This window comes from Meles meles, chromosome 7 (genome assembly GCF_922984935.1).
Source record: "Meles meles chromosome 7, mMelMel3.1 paternal haplotype, whole genome shotgun sequence".
NCBI lineage: Eukaryota > Metazoa > Chordata > Mammalia > Carnivora > Mustelidae > Meles > Meles meles.
This window is the reverse complement of record NC_060072.1, coordinates 103,717,744-103,738,072: the sequence shown is the minus strand read 5'-3', so window position 1 is coordinate 103,738,072 and position 20,329 is coordinate 103,717,744. Positions and strand designations below refer to the sequence as shown.

The 20,329-nt window shown below is 41.2% G+C and overlaps 1 protein-coding gene and 1 long non-coding RNA gene across 3 annotated transcripts in view; one reads left to right on the top strand and one right to left on the bottom strand.

The window, feature by feature from the left end:
• The window catches only part of LOC123947186, a 120,055-nt gene that overhangs the window by 37,006 nt on the left and 62,720 nt on the right, over positions 1-20,329 (bottom strand). For both annotated transcript variants that reach the window (XR_006819716.1, XR_006819717.1), the window contains exon 4: positions 5,657-5,808. This is a non-coding gene — a long non-coding RNA (uncharacterized LOC123947186). The remainder of the gene's footprint in view (positions 1-5,656; positions 5,809-20,329) is intronic.
• Positions 1-20,329, top strand: part of C7H12orf56 (chromosome 7 C12orf56 homolog) — a 95,827-nt gene that overhangs the window by 42,716 nt on the left and 32,782 nt on the right. Inside the window, exons 3-5 of the mRNA XM_046013227.1 lie at positions 1,982-2,054; positions 14,633-15,038; positions 19,567-19,640. Of these exons, the coding sequence (XP_045869183.1) occupies positions 1,982-2,054; positions 14,633-15,038; positions 19,567-19,640 (553 nt within the window). The remainder of the gene's footprint in view (positions 1-1,981; positions 2,055-14,632; positions 15,039-19,566; positions 19,641-20,329) is intronic.

Sequence of the window (20,329 nt, the reverse complement as noted above, 5' to 3'; positions counted from 1 at the left end):
CACGATGGAGTATTATGCCTCCATCAGAAAGGATGAATACCCAACTTTTGTAGCAACATGGACGGGACTGGAAGAGATTATGCTGAGTGAAATAAGTCAAGCAGAGAGAGTCAAGAATCATATGGTTTCACTTATTTGTGGAGCATAACAAATAACATGGAGGACATGGAGAGAGGGAGAGGAGAAGGGAGTTGAGGGAAACTGGAAGGGGAGATGAACCATGAGAGACTATGGACTCTGAAAAAAAACCTGAGGGTTTTGAAGGGGGAAGGTTGAGGAACAAGGTGGTGGGTAATAGGGAGGGCACGTACTGCATGGAGCACTGGGTGTGATGCTAAAACGATGAACACTGTTATGCTGTAAATAAACAAATAAAAAAAAAAACCTCAAAAAAAAAAAAAAAAGAAAAAAAAAAAGAAAGGAAGCTGCAGACAGAGCCAGGGAAATCCCCAGAAGGCACTCTCTGTAGGAGCAGGGCTTTATCTCTTTCTCTCCCCGGGTCTCTGTTTGGCCTGTGCATCCCCTAACTCCAACCCTTCCACAGGGATGCAGATTTGGTGACAGGGAACACGGAGTTTCCACTGGAGCTTAGAATGTGAGGACCAGGGGCGCCTGGGTGGCTCAGTGGGTTAAGCCTCTGCCTTCGGCTCAGGTCATGATCTCAGGGTCCTGGGATCAAGCCCCGCATCGGGCTCTCTGCTCAGCAGGGAGCCTGCTTCCCCCTCTCTCTCTGCCTGCCTCTCTGCCTACTTGTGATCTCTCTCTCTCTGTGTCAAATAAATAAAATCTTTAAAAAAAAAAACAACAAAAAAAAACAAACAAAAAAAGAATGTGAGGACCATTACTGACCTCTTGCAGTAGCCTACAGAAATGTAAATTTGGTTCTCATCCAGAACACTTCTCAGATACTATTACTGTTTGTCCCTCCAAATAAACAAACTACACACATAATTGGGAGGAGATGACAGTGTTCTTGATGTTATGATTCGCTCTTTGATTTTCACTTTAAATTAAACTAAGGTATATTGTATAACTACTCTACCAGGCACCACAAAAGTCCTTTTTATGCATATTATCTTACTTTCACTCACATAATTATCATCTTCCTTTTTATAAATTAAGATACTGAGTCCAGTGGGGCACCTGGGTGGCTCAGTGGGTTAAGCCTCCGCCTTCGGCTCAGGTCATAAACTCAGGGTCCTGGGATCAAGCCCCGCATCAGCCTCTCTGCTTGGTGGGGAGCCTGCTTCCCCCTCTCTCTCTGCCTGCCTCTCTGCCTACTTGTGATCTCTGTCTATCAAATAAATAAATAAATAAATCTTTAAAAAAATAAATACTGAGTCGAGTGAAAAGGTAACTGGAAATTCTTGCAAACTGTAAAGTAACTTTTTACAAGAGTCTGAAGTTAAGCACATGTTTTGTTTTTTTTTTTAATTTATTTGACAGAGATCACAAGTAGGCAAAGAGGCAGGCAGAGAGAGAGGGGGAAGCAGGCTCCCCGCTGAGGAGAGAGTCTGACAAGGGGCTCGATCCCAGGACCCTGAGATCATGACCTGAGCTGAAGGCAGAGGCTTAACCCACTGAGCCACCCAGGTGCCCCTTAAGCCATCAAAGTTCCTTTTGTCCCATCATGCTGTCCAGTTCATACTTTGGGACTTGCAAGGTTTTTGTTTTGTTTCGTTTTGTTTTTGAAGGAGGTTGGGGAGGGACAGAGGGAGAGGGAGAGAGAATCTTAACCAGATTCCCCACCTGCACTGACCTGATGTGGGGCTTGATCTTACCACCCTGAGATCACAACCTGAGCTGAAGTCAAGAGTTTGATGCTTAATCAACCGAGCCACCCAGATGCCCCAGGACTTGCAAGTTTTTGCAAGGATTTATGACCAGTCATCAAATCAGTATGTGTAACTATAATTTCTAAACAAACTCAATCAAATTATGTAATGAGTTATCAAATGACTTTTTTTTCCTTTTTTTTTAGTCAAAGAAGAGATTAATGGCTCTGTCTTTTGGAGAAGCAAAGAGCCCAGAAATTTGAATGAATCCTCTCTCAGGTGAGATTTTGTTTGGAGTATGTTTTTAACTTGCTGACCAAAACTTATCTTATACTTCAACTTGCTCATTTTAATGCTTTTTTTTCTACTAATGGTTTTGGACGGAGTTTTGTTTATTTCATATATATAATAATGAAGAAGATATTCTGGGAGTTCTTCTAAATTCAAATCCAGTTAGTTTAAATAGTGAAATATAATATTTCTCATATCAATGGAATATATAGATTTCACAATGTAACTAAATAATTGACTAAAGTTAAGTAAAAAAAAAAAAAAAAATTACTGAGCTCTTGTTCTGTGTAGGGCACTATGTTAGGCCCTGTAGAAAAACAAACAAACAAAAGATGAGTAAGGCATAGTCCCTGTCCTTGGGAAGCTGATTCTAACTAGAATATGTGACATTTGCCCAAATATAGATAATACAGAATACACATGCTAAGTGTCATCAGTGAGTTTGAAGAGGGGAAAGGTTATATTATATTCAGTTTTGGGGGGGAAGTCAAGATGTCAGAGTGACAGTTGAAGAAAAAATAGTGCACGTGGAGTTGGAGATATTGCAGCTGGAAGGGATAATAAAATCTAAGAGGCAGGAAAAAAATGGAGCATGTATCAGGAAAGGGAAGCAGTCCGCAGTGATGTAGAAATACAACAGGGGGGCGCCTGGCTGGCTCCATCAGCAAAGCATGCACTCTGGATTTCAGTTATGAGTTCAAGCCCATTTTGGGCACTGAGCTTATATAAAATAAAATAAAAAGTAAAAAAAATAAAAATAAAAATAAAACATGAATACCATGTATAAGGTTAGAAAGTAAAACTAGGACCATACTTGAGAGAGTCTTAAAGTCCAGGTCAAGACTCTGTATGTCCTTTCTTAGGTTGTAAGGAAACTATTGATACAATAACTAGTTGTGTTTCAAATGGACTGAAGCAAGGAGAAACCAGATTGGTGGGAAGTAATGAGAATCTGCATTGGTCTAGTGGTAAAGGGAGTAAAGAAAAAGGGATGATGGGGCGCCCGCGTGGCTCAGTGGGTTAAGCCTCTGCCTTCGGCTCAGGTTATGATCTCAGGGTCCTGGGATCGAGCCCCGCATCAGGCTCTCCACTCAGCCAGGAGCCTGCTTTCCCCCTCTCCCTCTGCCTGCCTCTCTGCCTACTTGGGATCGATCTCTGTCAAACAAACAAATAAATATTAAAAAAAAAAAAAAAGAAAAAGGGATGGACAGAGAGATATTTCAGAAGCAAACTCTGCAAGACTGGCAACTGAACACGAGAGAGATGGGAGAGAAACCACTGTAGTTTCAAGCTGGGGTTACTGCAAGGGGATGCCTTTCAGAGAAATAAGGAAGGCAGGAGGGGTGCAAACCCAAGGCTGGTTTAGACAGGTTAAGACTGAGGTCCTAAGCTGCCTGGGTGGCTCAGTGGGTTAAGCCTCTGCCTTTGGCTCAGGTCATGATCTCGGGTCCTGGTGTCGGAGCCCACATAGGTCTCCTTGCTGAGCGGGGAGCCCGTTTCTCCCCTGCCTGCCATTGCCCCTGCTTGTGCTTGCTCTCTCCCCTTCTCTCTTAAAAAAAAAAAAAAGAAAAGAAAAAAGACTGAGGTATTAGTAGGCCTCAGCTGGTGCGGTTCAGTTCATTGAACAATTGACCTTTCAGTCTGGTAGGCAGGAGAGAAGTCTGGGTGTAAACTTAAAAAGGAGTTTCCTGGGGTTCCCGGCTGGCTCGGTCAGTAGAACATGCAGCTCTTGATCTTGGGGTCATGACTTCAAGCCCCAGGTGGGGCATAGAGGTTATTTTAAAGAAAAAAAATTAAAAATCAATAAATAAGGGTTGCCTGGGTGGCTCAGCCAGTTAAGCATCTGCCTTCAGCTCAGGTCATGGTCTCAGGCTCCTGGGATTGAGTCCTGCATTGGGCTCTCTGGTCAGCCAGAGCCTGCTTCTCCCTCTCCCTCTGCGGCTCCCCCTGCTTGTGGGTGTGGAGGCCGAGAAAAACTAAGGCCATCCCACCTCAGGTTTAGCCTTAGCATAAGTACAGCCATCTCAGACCCCTGTGCCCAAGGGCTGAACTTTCCCCCACCTGCTTTAGTTCCAGGAAGCCCCATCCTGCTTTGGTTCCAGAGACCCCCACCCTGCTTTAGTAACAGGAACCCATAATTACCCCTGCCTTAACTAAACTCGGGGTCCAAGTCCCTGCTCCGCTGTGTCAGGTATACTTGGGCCCAAGCTTAAGCTTGTCAAATAAACCCTAGTGTGATTGCATTGGTGCTTGGCACCTTGGTGGTCTTGGTGGTTGGACGCGAAAACTCGGGTACAACAGTGGCTCTCTCTCTCTGTTAAATAAATAAATAAAATCTTTAACCACCCCCCCCCAAATGATCTGTGTGTTCCTGTCAGTGTTCACAAGGGTTCAGAGGTTCTGATTATAATTGCAGCTGTAACATCAGGAAACTTAACCGGCTAAAACGGGATTGAGCAGTAAGTGTTCTATTTTGCATTGCAAACTGTAGCTCAGAAAGCACTCTGAGACCCCTTCGTAATGCTAGGCATGGGGGAGGGACCACCAGCCTGCACTACTGAATTCCCTCTGCCAGGGTTTTCAGGAGGGTGCTATTGGCATTCTGTGTGGGACCACTTATTGTCATGCACAACTCCCGCCCATTGTGGGATGAGAGCATCCCTGGCTCTTATCCACTAAATGCCTGCAACACTCCTCATTTTATTAGGCAATGAAAAAGCCACCAGCACACATTTCCACCGAACCACCGGCCCCTGCTAATTCCATCTGTCAACACAAGTTTCCTTGCATTTCCTGGGGCCCATGCCCTCTCTCCTCTCCCTCTGCAATCCTCTCTCATCTTTCCTAGTAGTATCCTTGCTCTCCCTATGAAAGTCTGTGCTTCCATTCTTAGGAACACCATAGTGTGATAATGTAATGATATGAATTTAAAACTGTTCCCGCTTCAGTGGGATTTCCATTTTAATAGGAAACCAAGCCAGAAGCTCAAGGAAAGAAGCTCTTAGTAGAATTTTGTCTTGTTGAGGTAAAACTGACACACAGCAGGGACATCTGGGTGGTTCAGTCGGTGAAGCGTCTGCCTTCGGCTCAGGCCATGATCCCTGGGTCCTCCATCAAGCCCCACGTTGGGCTCCTTGCTCAGCAGGGACCCTGCTCCTCCCTCTTCTTCTGCCCATCCCTGTGTTCTCTCTCTTTCTCAAATAAATAAAATCTTTAAAAAAAAAACAAAAACAGACACACAGTAAATTGCAATAAAACATACAGTTTGATACATTTTCTCCGATGTGTACCCCCATGAAAGCATCACCATTATCAACATCTCTCCCTTCCTGCATTATGTCCCGGAAAATTTTTTTTTTTAAGATTTTATTTATTTATTTGACAGAGAGAGAGATCACAAGTAGGCAGAGAGGCAGGCAGAGAGAGAGGGAAGCAGGCTCCCTGCTCAGCAGAGAGCCCGATGTGGGGCTCGATCCCAGGACCCTGAGATCATGACCTGAGCCGAAGGCAGAGGTTAAACCCACTGAGCCATCCAGGCACCCCTGGAAATTTTTTTAAGGCAGTAAGCTGGGGCGGTTGCTAGGTCTCACCTTGTTTGTTTCCCACCTCTTGGAGATGATTGTCTTACGTTGTCCAATGTCCAGTGTCCTAAAAGCTGTTTTTAATTTTTTATGTACGTTTTCCCAGTTTTTGTTTTTTTCAGGTGAGAATACATATTTAGTCCCTATTACTCCATCCTGGCCTGAAACAGAAAAAAAACAAAATTAGTAGAAATTTAATCTCTGCACTAGTATATATGGAGGAGGATTTGGATTGGTTTCAAATCCTTCCTGGGGCCAGTGATAGTTCCAGAATTTTCATAAAAGAGATTCCATAAAAGAGGGCAGCAAAGGTGGGGTGGTGGTGATTAGGAAACTCTTTTTCCTTTGGTAGGCACAGACCATCTGTTTTATGTGGTATATGCATTTTTTTTTAAGATTTTTAAATTTATTTGACAGACAGAGAGCACCAGTAGGCAGAGAGGCAGGCAGAGAGAGAGAGGGGGGGAAGCAGGCTCCCCGCCCAGGCAGAGAGCCCAAATTGGGACTCGATCCCAGGACCCTGGGATCAGGACCTGAGCCGAAGGCAGCGGCTTAACCTACTGAGCCACCCAGACACCTGGTATATGCATGTCTTTTTGGTGGCTTGCTAAGGGTGTGAAACTACTGAAGACCTGACAGAATGAGGAGCAGAGAGCCCACTCTCCCCTTAGCCTTTGCCTTTGGGAGCCTGCTGTTTGAGGCCAATTTAATTCAGCAGCTCCAGTTCTAGACTACCATAATGAGGGCCCTGTGACGTGCAGAAGGACCCCAACAATGCCTATGCAAAGGACAGCTATTCTGCCTTTTACAAGATGATAGAACCATACATTTTTGGGAAACTTTCTCAACAAAGTTAAATATCCCAAACAAGGTTAGTAAGAGTTAGTTAGTCTGTTCAATAGCAGAGCTCATTTCACCAAGCCATTGGAGGTTAGATTGTCTACAGGGCCTGAACCTGCTTGTCAGGAAGCCAAAATCTGGGACACTCATTGCTGATTCTTAAGGAGTCATTCCTGCTTTGAGATGAGTACACAGGCTTGGCCATGTGAGGATGTGAGGAGACAGCCCAAAGCAGGGTTTGGGGATAAAAGTCAGCTGGAATAAAACCACAAATCCAGACTTTTTCAAGTCTGGCCTCGTGCCAGAATCTCTCAAGGGTACATAAAGTTCAGACTTCTGGACTTCAGACTACTGAATTCTAAGTTTTGGGGCTGGGACTCAACAGTCATTTTTGGTAGCTCCCTAGATGATACTGTTAGCTAGCTACCAAGGTTCAGAAAATCCTGGGTTAAGTAGTCAATCGACTCCCGGATTATTGAGATTCCTGAGTTCTACAACCATAATATATCTATAATCCATCAACTGCTCTCTGTTTTCACAGTCCTCCAGGGTAAGCAACTGTCCTCTCTCACCTGGGTTTGCTTCTCCACTCTTGGTCTCTGCTGTGGTTGAATGTTTGTGTCCCTCCCAAATTCCTATGCTGAAATCCGAACCCCCAAAGGTGACAGTAATGGGAGGTGAGCCTTTGAGTGGTGCTTTAATCTTGAGGGTGGAGGCCTCATGACATGAGATTAGTGCTCTTCGAGAAAAGGCTCCAAAGAGCTAAATAGCTCCTTCCACGGTGAAAGGCACAGCAGGAAGGAACCGATTGGGAACCAGGAAGAGGGTCCTCACCATAAGGCGACCACACCAAGCATCCCGATCTTGGACTTTACAGCCTCCCAAACTGGGGGCAATACATTTTCTGTTTTTTTTTTATAAGCCACCCAGTCTGTGGCCAGACTGCTTTGATAACAGCGCAAACAAGCTACCATCCTGCCTCTCCTGAATCCGTTACTCACCTTAAAGCCAAAGTGATTGGCATTTTCCAAATGACCCACCCCCCCCCCTTTTGTTTTGCTTAAAACCTTTCAGCAGTATCCCATTGCCCCCCAAATAAAACTTTTTACACATTTAGACAGCCCTGCAAGACCTGGTCTTTGCTCCTGTCTCCAGCTTCATCTCCAGTCCTTCTACTCCATGCTTACCACACAGGCTGGGGCACCTCCCTCTTCTTCCACCTCGGGGCCTTTCCACTTCCTTTCTCCTTTTAACACTGCTTTTCACATGGCTCACTCTTTCTCATCCTTCAAATCTTAGCCTGAATGCCCGCATCTCAGACAGGTCTTGCCTGATCACCTGTCCGAAGCATTCGACCCTCCAACAGACGCACACAGGTGCTCTGAGTGCTCTGTTTATGTCATAGCCCCATCATAAATGTAACATAGAGTTATTACATGTCTATAGCTTAATTCCTGTTTCCCACTAGAATGTAAGCCTCGTGAGAGCAGGGACCTGGACATTCTTGCACACGGATATATTTCTAGTGCTTGGCCTAGTGCCTGGCACATCATAGCTGGTTCGTATTTGTTGAATGACTCATCATGTTCTTTACAACCTAGTCTGGCTTGTATTATATAGGCTTGGGGAAGCATGATTTTATCTAAATCCATGAAATAATAAAGCATGTCTTAAAGGGGTTGATGCATTCCATTGTTGACCTAATTGCTGTGACTTCTTAGTTCTGGGAGGAAGGGTCTCTGTTGTCTGTTGTCGCAGGACACTAAGTAAATTGCCAACGTGGACTTCATAACTAGAAGTAGTGAGGGAAAGGAGAGCCCGCTAACAGCCATCCGCATGCTCTCAGACTCGATATCCTTCATTTCACATTTTGGCATATTGATGTCCCAGGTTTTCTAGACCACTCTGATTGATACTCTCCTTGTTTCTTCCAATTTAGAAAAATAAAAGAGGTTTCTAATTAATGTCTGCAGTAGTTGTTTTAGGTTATCGTGGAGGTCAGAACTGTTAGTAGTAGCAAATATCCTGCTTAGGTTAAAAGGGGAATTTACTGGAATAACTGGGACCACTCAGGTAATTCAACAGTCATTCAATAGACATATAGAGGAATAGACATAAATACAGACACAAATGTAGATCTACCTACCTACTCGTTTAATATGGCACACTTCAATTGCTGGGCTCTGTGTTCAATTTTAGATGTTCAATAGTGGGCGAAATCAGCAAAGGACAGAAGCCAAACAATAGAATGCAGGAATGGTAAGAATGAGGCATAGCGGGAACTGGAGACTTGAATGGGCATAGGACTTTGTACCCTCTGATGTTGGTAGATCAGCCTCATTTTGTCTCAGGGAATACCATGTCTTTCATGGGACAACAAACAAAGTTACCACCTGTCTGAAATTCACATTACAGCTTCCACCACCAGACAGAGGCTGCCTCACACACTTTCTTGCATCGAATTTAAAAATCCTGGGAGGGTCTCTGATCCCTAGCTTGAAAAATATCCACCCCAGCCGAGAGGTCAGAGATGTTTTTAAAACACAGCAGCTTCTGGATGTTTCATGTGTGGAGGGAAGGAGTAGTTTCCAAATCAAGGGGATGAGGGGGAGCTAGGTCTACTCTCCATCCCACAGCTTTCTAACGCGATCATCTCCATAATTAAATACATGAGTCAAAAGCGTAGACAAAAGGCTGGCTAGGATAGAAAACAGTAATTAGAAGACTAAAGAATGTTATCATACACAGAGCTTTGAAACACCTCTGAGGTGTAAAGTTTTCGGCCTAATTATGACATGCTGCAGGTCATAAGAAGGATGCAGTTATCTTGGGACATCAGACTTACATAAGTATGATTCCTTTTCAGGGTAATTGTAAACAACAAGTCTTTTAACACCTGAGGGATGGAAAACAGACTAGTGATCTCTGATGATGAGACTCAGTATTTAGGTTTCTCTAGCTTCAACGTACCTCTTCACCAGTGGATGGCTCCAGGTTCTCATATGCATTTTACAGGAGAAAACCCAACTAGATTATTTCAAGTAGAAATAGAATATTGTGACCTACTTAAAAGTTCCCTAGAGCTGTGGAGAAAAAAAGACTGCCTACTGCTTGTGAGTGCAAAGAAACAGACAGGCAGGCTGAGATCAATAGAACGCTTTTACAGCGTCGGTGCAGAGGAAGATTTATATAAATTTAATTGAGTTCACCTTGAATAATCCATGAGGAAAAGAAATAGCGACAATGCCTTGGTCTCAGACCAGGTCTTATCAGGCCCATATCCCCAAGAGTGGATTCTGATCTGAGTTTACATCGATGTGTATAGTCTCTACTGATATTTGGTTAGTGAAAATTTAGAAGTAGATTTTCTAAGCATCATGCATGCAAGGGGAAGGATATGAGCTTTTGGAAACACTGATCTGTTTAATAAATGGAAGTAGGGCTGACAGTCAATGAGAATGTGCTACGGTTAATCGTACACCATTAGCAAACTAGAAGGAGGGGGAGAAACCAAGAACATGAATCTTATTCTCTAAGGAGCCGCACTTCTTGACAGGAAATAGAAAAGGGGAGCTGTGCTATCTCTCTCCACTTAGTATAGAAGCATGAAGGCTCTGCAGTCACACTGACTGACTCTGAAACCTGAGTGCCTTGGGCTTGTCCTTCCCGCACTTTACTCTTCAGGGGGAGGCTAGAGCTCATGACAGCTCCTTTCTCAGAGGGGTGATATGTGAGGGCATGATCATGTACGTGTAAAGTACTTACACTACGTGTGACACTTGGTCCTTATTAAAAGTTAATTTTTCTGTTATTGCTGATTATCAGTAAGTCAGCCACTGAGCAATCATTTATTTGGCATCTTCAGAATTCCCTATCAAGCCTTGGAAATGGAATAATTTTCCTCTTTTCTATTCTAATAACATTACTGTATTTAAAGAATAAAAATGCTGTTGTGCAATAATTTGGCACAAGTTACCATCTGTATTTTTTTTTTAATATTAATTTTCTAAGAATTTCTTCCAAAATAGGTTGCTATTGTTCTCTTAGAAGACCAGTCCTGTGTTTATGTAAATATACCATATGTGTAAGTACAGGGACTTGGAACGTTTAGAAGCTCAAGAGACAGGATTCAAGGCCTCTAAAAACCATTTTTATAATACGTCTTTACGTCTTCGTCATTCTCAAAACCGGCTCTGAAAACATGACACAGCTATATTCTTGTGTACATAATTTGCTCATACTTTATCATTATTAGTATCCTTTGCTCAGTTACATTTATAAAAATATAAAAGTACATTTATTGAGTATCGGGGTAGAATCAATATGGGTTCTTCTCCCACATCACTCTCTTCCTCTTCCCTCCTCCTTTCCTCCCTTCATGGACCTGTCTGAAAATTCCCATGGCATCGATACTCAGAAGTACTTCGTTCATTCTATGAATCTGCTTGTTGGTTTTAGACATTATCTTCTCCCATTTTGTCAGCTATCTATTAGCTTTGTGTCGTATCTTTTGCTGAACAGAATTTTAATATTGATGTAATAAAATTATTAAGGTTTTAATTCTGGTTAAGATGGAGTAAGTGTACTTCACCCCATCTCTCCCCCTGAATGCAAGTAAAAATCTTGAACAGAATGCGTACAGCAGTCGACTGCCTTTAATTTAAAAAAAAATTTCTCCTTAGTACTTAAACAGGATTCAGAGTTAAAAGCAGCTATAGATTTTTCTGTAAACTATATTTTATCTGAGTCACATGTATTTTGACATGTACTGCCATTCAGTTCTTAGTATCTCTGAGTTTCCTTTATTATTTTCGGCAAGTTGATTATGATGTGTCTGGTGATAATTCTTTGAGTTTATCTTTTGGGGATTCACTGAGTTTCTTGAATCTGTAAGTTTATGTCTTTTGCCACATTTGGAGACTTTTTGGCCATGACTTCTCAAATATTTTTTTCTGCACCATGCTTTTCCTCCTTTCTTTCTGGGACTCTGAAGACATGAATTTTAGAACTTTCATCTTGCCAGACAGTCACCCGAAATTCTGTTCCTGTTTTTCTTCAGTCTTTACTCTCTATGTTATTCAGATCGGATAACGTCTATTCATCTATCCTCAAAATCAACTCTTTCTCTGTCATTTCTATACTGTTTACTGAGCCCATTCAGTGAAAATTTTTTTAAGATTTTACTTATTTATTTGTCAGACAGAGGGAGAGTACAAGCAGTGAGGGCAGCAGGCAGAGGGAGAAGCAGGCTCCCTGCTGAGCAAGGAGCCCAATGTGGAACCCCATCCCAGGACCCTGGGATCATGACCTGAGCTTCAGCTTAGGTGCTTAACCACCAACTGGGCCACCCAGGCACCTCTTCATAGGGGAATTTTTTATTCAAGAAATCTTGAGATCTAGGTCTGTGTAGGACTTCTTATAGAAGAATCATTGTTCTCTATTGTTCTTGTTTCTTATTTTTAGCATATTAATCTGACCATCTATTTCAATGTGGTAGGTTTCTAGCTGTGAAAACTAAACTCTCCATTTCATATTCTTTTAACTACTTTCTTATCCTTTTCAAGAATTTCTTAAATCAATTACCCATCTTTTCTAATTTACCATTTTTCTTTATTTCTTCATAGAGTATCAATGTGCTAGCATGTGTGTACTTCCTATTCTTAGCTGAACTTGAGACTAACAGGTTTTTGTGAAGCTGTTCCATTTTGCCTGTTGCTTTTTGGACTGTGACCCAACATTTTCAGTCTCAAGGAGTTTATCTTTGATGCAGAGGGAAAAAGGAAAAAAAAACTGATTTGTGCATACTTTTGATTTTGGAGTTCTCTTTCCTACTTCTCTCATCTTTTCCGTTAATGTGGCTGGGCTCTCCCTGGAGATACACAGTCAGCTCATTAGGAAAACTCTTGACATTTAGCAACTTAGCTCTATAAATATGAAGCTGACGTGTGTGCAAATTCAAGGCTGTAGAACTCTTGCTTGGTAACAAACTGCTCTTTAATCAGACTAGTAAAGATGGGTATTACTGAATTTCAATGAAGAATGCAGTTTAGTTGTATGAGTTGGCTTGCTTAACTGGTGAAGCTATAATTTCCATGGTAGTTTCATTTACGCTGCCAAAAAGGTAATCCTTTTTAGAAATCCATATTTATTTATTTATTTATTTATTTATTTATTTGACAGACAGAGATCACAAGTAGGCAGAGAGGCAGGCGGCAGCCGGTGGGGGGGGGGGGGGGGAAGCAGGCTCCCGCTGAGCAGACAGCCCGATGCGGGGCTCGATCCCATGACCCTGGGACTGTGACCTGAGCTGAAGGCAGAGGCTTTAACCCACTGAGCCACCCAGGTGCCCCTAGAAATCCTTTTTATCTCTCCAAAATAATAGATCTTTCACATAACCGAATAAGTAACAGTCACTTCAAGTGAGATTTTCTGTAACCACCTGAAACCATTTTTGCTGGGCTTTTATTTGAAATATAGATTGTGCCTGAAATGGACATTTTAGCATAATTTTATAACATTTTGTAGCACAATCTACATACTGGTTATTTAATGCTCTTCAATTTCCATAGAGAAAATTTTAGAATATATTATCTGAAGGAATAAAGAAAAATTATCTCTTTAAAAAGAGGACTGGAGTATGTATCATCCATTTCTGAGCTGGACATATTTATTTACCTGAAAATCCTTACTGTGAGCATCTTATATTCTTAGACACTTGGATAATACTGTTACATAATACTGTTGCATAATACTAGAATCCTATGGAAAAATAGGGTAAGGTATGATAATTACTGAGCAGCATTCCGGGGTGGTTGGTTAAATAGGAATTTGTTCAGTTGTGTGTTTAAAATCTGGCCATGCCATGTGCTGATCCACAGGGCAAGAAGGGTGCAGGAAGGAGGCTATGCTCATGCTCTTAGACAGACTGCACGCTGGGACGACAGAGCCAGTGTGCATATCCTTAAGCCTGAGGGTTTGGCAAGGGGTGGCTATTTAAGGGGATGAAATTTGGATGAATAAACTGAGGTGGCTACTTTATAGGTGTGTGTGTGTGCGCGTGCGGGCGGGCGTGCGCATGCACCTGCAATACTGGGGGCAGAGGGAGCTGAGGGCTGGAACTCAACACAGTTCATAAAACTGTATAGAGAATGAATGGATTTTATACATGCTTAAAATGAATTTACGGACTAAGAAAAACAAAGTGGCTTTCTACTTTCAAGAAGGTTCCAATCTTCTAAGAGGACAACATAGTTTACTCTAAAATGATAAACCAGTAATCCAAGGCAATATAGGATAGTATCAATAGCTAGCACCTACAGAGTGCTTCCAGTGTTACAAACACATTGCATATATTTTCTTATTTAATCTTCACAGAAACTTTTTGAGAGTGGTGCTATTATTGGTTCCTGTTTTAAAATTAGGAGATTGAAGCTGAGGTCAACCACAGTCACAAAACCACTGAGTGGCAGAGTCAGGATTGGACCTTGGATCTCATCACGACCCTACAACTTCTTAGCCTCTCCCACTTGCTTCCTCGGGTAGCAGACTTAGAGAAATGGTCATGGTAAGGTGGAGAGCAAGGAAGATGAGGGTAGAACACAGGACTGATTCTGAAAAATGTGCTGATGCTTTTGGAATGACACTGGAAAATCAGAGGACTATTAGCAAGACACAAATTCAAGAAAACACCATTAAAAAAAAAAAATCTCACTTCCTAACTCCATATGAATAGTTTTTTTCTTTACAGGATCCATTTGAAATGCACAATGGAAGAAGAGTCAGGTTTCAAAGACAGAATAAAAAGTGCTTCCAAAAAAAAAAAAAGTGCTTTCATTGGAAATCCTGGGGTTCTGAGAAGGATAGGCACAATCCTTTAGATATAGAAAGTGCTTTAAATGACATTGGGTGCAGTTTTATTTCTGAAAGCAGGAAAGAATAATGAAGAATTGTACTATACCTCCAACCAGGTCAGTAGGTAAGCAACTGAGATTAAATCACTCCCTTCTCTTAATAAGTCTTCTTTTTATTTGAAAACATTTATTTACCTTCAGAGTCTTAAATTGCTGCAGTTGGGCCACTGGTTTCTCTTTGTTCCTTACTGTTAAATTGTGAATATTATGTTTAACACTAAATTCTACCTGACAGGTACCACCAAGAGAGCAGAACACCATCCAAGGACTCTATATTCTGTCCTTCAGACCTCAAGAAGCTGTCTTCTCATGGCCAAAGTGACCTTCGGCCCTTACCGACTCCCTCCAGGAGGAGCTGTCAGTCCACATCAGCCCCTGGAAAGGCTGTCAGCGTGCCATCTTGCACAACCAACACAAAAGAACCCAAGAGACTTCCAGATCACAAAGGTTCTCTAAGTGAAATCCCTTTCAAGTGCAATGGGAACGGAAATGAGTTTCACTTAGGAAATTCCTCCCTGGCCTCCCCTTTACAGAACAACCCAAACCTAGAGAAAAAGGCATCGGAACTTCATTTGTACATTATTTCCACAACCTCATCAATATTTCTGCACTTAAAAAGTTCATGGAACAATTATATTATAGTAAGTGTGCTCATAAGTTAACTTTGGCTGGAGTAGTGGTTTTTGTTGTTTGTTTGTTTTTAAAGATTTATTTATTTATTTTAGAGAGAGAGTGTGTAAGCAAGGGGATGATGGGGTGGGGGGTAGAAGGAAAGAGAGAATTCTGAACAGGCTCCCCACTCAGCTGGGAGCCTGTCCTCAGCAAGATCCCTCATGACCTCAACCAAAACTAATAAGAGTGGCCACTTAATCAATTGTGCCTGCCAGGTGCCCCTGGCTCGAGTATTTTTTAAGCAAACACGCCTTTCCTGCTTCCCAAAATGTCCATTTTGGAAATTTACCCTTGGAAATTAATAATATGAAAGATAAACACACTGGACAATTAAGGATTTGACTGTATTCAGGCTAGCGCAAGAAGGAAAATGCGCATTAATGAGGAGTGTCTTAAAGAAAAGGAGATGGACCAGGGGTTTTACAGGGGTGGGTCGATAATGGTCTCCTGAGAATCCTGAAGAAGGTCTTGAAATATTTGTGGGCAGGGTGGTCTTTTTCAGTTGGCTAGGGTGATTTCTCAGCCATTTCTACTTTCAGAGAGCAAAAAGCCCACAAAAAGTTCAACATTGTCAATGTGTCTCTGTATTTTTTTTTAAATTTTATTCATTTATTTGACAGAGAGAGATCACAAGTAGGCAGAGAGAGAGGAAGGGAAACAGGCTCCCTGCTGAGCAGAGAGCCGATGCAGGGCTCAATCCCAGGATCCTGAAATCATGACCTGAGCCCAAGGCAGAGGCTTAACCCACTGAGCCACCCAGGCGCCCTATCTCTGTATTTCTTAGCTGCACTATTGAAAAAGTAGGTTAATGGGAGTCACTGTTATAGGACCAGGTAATTTTATAGAGATTATCTGTCTAAGTACCTTATTTTATAAATGAGGAAACTGAGTATTTTAGGTGACTTACTCAAGATTATAGAGTGGGTTTAATGAGAGCCAGAACTCTCATTTAGGGAACTTTTTCTTATATAACAGGATCAGTTTAAAAATAAGTAATTTATTACACCTGAATAACGTGATCCTTTTCAATTATCTTCAAAGATACATAATTTTTATCATTGATCTGCCAACATAACAATATTAAGGAAATACGAAAGGCTCTTTTCCTTCAGAAGAAGCTAGGGAAGCAGGAGGTGTTAGGAATGACTAAAAACTGAAAGATTTCAAGGCAACTCTTAAGTTTTTTCTCATAGCACAGTTCAGAATGGTTCATGTTTAAATGTCAAATGTTCAAAATTCCTCCTTAAATTTTTATTTTTAAAGATTTTATTTTTTATTATATATATATATTTAATTGACAGTGAGGGAGACAGTGAGAGAAGGAACACAAGCAGGGGGCATAGGAGAGGGAGAAACAGGCTTCCCACCAAGCAGGGAACCTGATGCGGGGCGCAATCCCAGGACTCTGGACCACAACCTGAGCCGAAGGCAGACACTTAATGACTGAGCCACCCAGGCGCCCCTATTATTAGTTTTTAGTAGTAGTAGTTTTTAAGATTTTACTTATTTATTTGATAGAGAGACAGAGACCACAAGTAAGCAGAGCAGCAGGCAGAGGGAGAGGGAGAGGCAGGCTCTCCGCTGAGCAGGGAGCCCAGTGCGGAACTCAGTCCCGGGACCCTGGGATCATGACCTGAGCTGAAGGCAGATGCTCAACTGACTGAGCCACCCAGGCGCCCCTAAAGATTTTATTTTTAAGTAATCTCCACACCCAACGTGGAGCTTGAATTTACAACGTCAAGATCAAGAGCCACATGTTCTACCAACTGAGCCAGCCAGGCGCTCCTAAATTTTTAAACAGTGCTTTCCAAATTAAGAATGTAAACAAATTACAGATAGAGGGGAAATCCTGGCCTATTAAAAGGAGGCCACATATGTTCTAATAGGAAAACCAAAACTTGATCTATCTAAATATTTCAAAATGACTGTTTTATGTTTCCCTGACTTGACTAACTCCTGGTCTTAGTACTACTTTTTACTTTTTATTTATTTTATTATTACTATTATTATTTTTTAATAAGATGGCTAAGGTTTATTAGTGTAATGATAGTGAATCAAAAGATTAACTGTAACATTTATTTTCATTTATTTAAAAAATTATTTTTTTTAATTTAAATTTTAGGTAGTTAACATATTGGTTTCTGGAGTAGAATTCAGTGATTCATCCCTTACATACAACACTCAGGGCTCAATTACTTTTTAACTCTGCTGCAGAGGCATGGCTGGGGCAAGTAAGATCTAAGAAAGTAAGATACTCCTAGCTTTTTGATAATAAAAGCAGTAACAATAACTGACATGTATTAACAAGTAGGATCTGCTTTGATGCTTTCTGTATATTAACTCATTTAATCTGCACAACAACCCTGGGAGTAGGACTGTTACTCTCGTTTTGTAGATGAAATTAAGGCACTGAGAAATTAAATAATATATGCAAGTTTGCACAACTTGCATGGAGCTAAGATTTGAACTTAAGTAATCTGATTTTTTCCACTGAAACAAATGTGGGTGGAAGGGGCTTATCTTTGAATTGTAGATACTATCATTAAAAAACAAAGTTCTGGGCCGCCCTGGTGGCTCAGAGTTGGTTAAGCATCCGACTCTTGATTTTGGCTCAGGTCATGATCTCAGGGTTGTGAGATTAAGCTCCGCCTCTGGCTCTGCATTGGGCGTTATGTCTGCTTAACATTCTCTCTCTCCCTTTCCCTCTGCCATTTCCCCCTTTCAAAAATAATAATGTTCTATCCCTTGAAAGATGGAAAATGATATATCATCCCCTAAATCAGTCAGAATTATCTTGGCTGACTGATCTCTTGTGCTTTGAGATCCAGAATGACCATTCACGTTAGGTAGGGGAATGCTACTGGGGAAAAAAAAATGGGCATTTTAACTGTCTTATTGGTAAACCTAAACCATCCAGTGAGAAATTAGCACTCATTCTGATTTTAAGGGTTTCCAAAGAGCTGAGTCTCCCTCAGTAACCCATTTTATCTGTAGCTTTCACCAACAATAATTACATCGGAGTTCTTTAGCATCTCTAATCCTACAAAAACAATATAGAGCAATTCTTTGCCCTTCATATGTTGTGGAGACAGGTGCTAGAAAGCTAAATAGCTAAGGAGTATCCCCAAATTAAAATTCTAGATTTAAAGTAAATGTAAACATTTTTTTAAAAGTAGGCTCATGTGGGGCTTGACCTCACAACCTTGAGATCCAGACCAGAGCTGAGAGCAAGAGTTGGTTGCTTAATTGACTGAGCCACCCAGGCACCCCCATAAACACAAACATTTAGAGAAGAAAAATAAGATGGATTTTGTTTTAACTTAAAGCAATGATAAAAGTAGGGGGAACAGGGGCACCTGGCTGGTTCAGTTAGTAGAGCACGCAACTCTTGATCTTGGGTCATTTGAGACTCATGCTGGGTGTAGAGCTTACTTTAAAAAACAAAAATGGGGTGACTGCGTGGCTCGGTTGGTTAAGCGTCCAACTCTTGATCTCAGGGTTGTGAGGTCAAGCCCTGGGCTGGGCTCCATAATGGGTGTGGAGCCTACTTTAAAAAAAAAACACAACAGATTGTAAAAAAACAAAAGTAGTGAGAAAAAGCACTTACTTCCCCCCTGCCCATCCACCCACCATCCTACTCTGATATTAAGGAATAAGATAGGGGTAAGTTTGTTCGGAGTTATAAATCAGCAACATTTCAGAAATTCTGATCCATCTGTTAGGCCTCAACATAAAATAAAAGATTATTTAGAGAACTTGCTGAACACTACTGACCCATTTTTTGGGGGGACCCAAAATGAATGGAAAATGGCAACACTAAAAATTTAAGGGAAAAATAACCCTATTGATAGGGGAGTAGTTAACAAAACTATAATCTATACCATGGAATACTAGGTAATCATTAAAAAGAGAGAAGTAAACCTATATACACAGATATGGAAAAAAAAAACATACAGTAAGTGGTAAAAAAAAGTTCCAGATTAATATATGTGATATAAATTAACTAGTATTAAGTGTATGTTATACAATGTATCATCTAATATGTATATATTCTAGGTGTATGTTATAATTAATATATTTTATATGCCTAAAAGGATATAAGCCAAGCTGAAAATAATATAGTAAGGTACTCTGTTGTTACTGTTATTTTTAATCCCAGTATAATTAATGTATGGTATTCTATGGTTCCAGGTGTATAGTAAGGTACTTTGATTAGTGGGATGGGAGGGGTAGGGAGAGACAGGGAAATTTTATCTTTTAGTTTATGCATTTTTGGACTATTTGATTTGATAGATTATTTTATAATGAGCAAATGTCATGTTTAAAACTTTTTAAAAACTATAAGGAAAAACAATGTCCTGTGGCATTATTTACATAAACAAATCATGTATTATAGCAGGAATTAAGGAACAGATATATGATACTGACTAAAAGCAGGAGAAATTGATTTTCAATAAACAAAAATTCTAACTATTCCCATATTTTTTTCTCTTTTAGAAAGCTACTCTTTTACAAGATCCCTTATATGTTAGTGAGCTCAGTCCTGCTATTGGAACTCAAAAGCCATATAGGTAAGGAGTGATGATATGCCAAAGCCGCATGGGGGACTGTTCTCTTTTCGCCTCTCCTAACTCCATGTGTTTCTGCCCATCACATTTATACCTCTACTTCAATGTCTGCCCGGAATTTTAGGTCTGCATACACAATTACCCCCTGGACATCACCTCTATAGGTCTTCCAAGAACCTATTCAAAATGGAGCTTGGCATCTTCCTTCTGGGACCTGACCTTCCTCTTGTGTCTCCTAACACAGGGCCTGCTGTCCTTATCCCTGTATCACCCAAGCCAGTGTCCTGAATGTCATTTTTACCTTCTCTCTCCCTGCTTCACCACTCCTCTGACCCCTGCAGCCAGTCAATTCTCACAGGACTCACTGTTCTTCTCTACTGTATTTGGATAATATCTACTTCTTTCCACTGTCACATGCTCAGCCCAATTAACTTTGTTCTGAGCTCCTACAGTATTTTCCTGGCTGACCTCTGCCTTCACTCTTGACCCTCTCTAAACCATTCTCTGTAACGAAAGAAATCTTTTGGAAGCACAAATCTGAGGATGTAATCCCCTGCCTTAAAGCCTTTGAATGGCTCTCCATTGCCCTTAGGAGAAGGTCTAAACTCTACAAAAGCTTATAAAGATCTTCCTGATGTCTCTTCATTTTTTCATTTTCAACTATTGTGTCCCCTTAACTCCTGCCCTGAGCC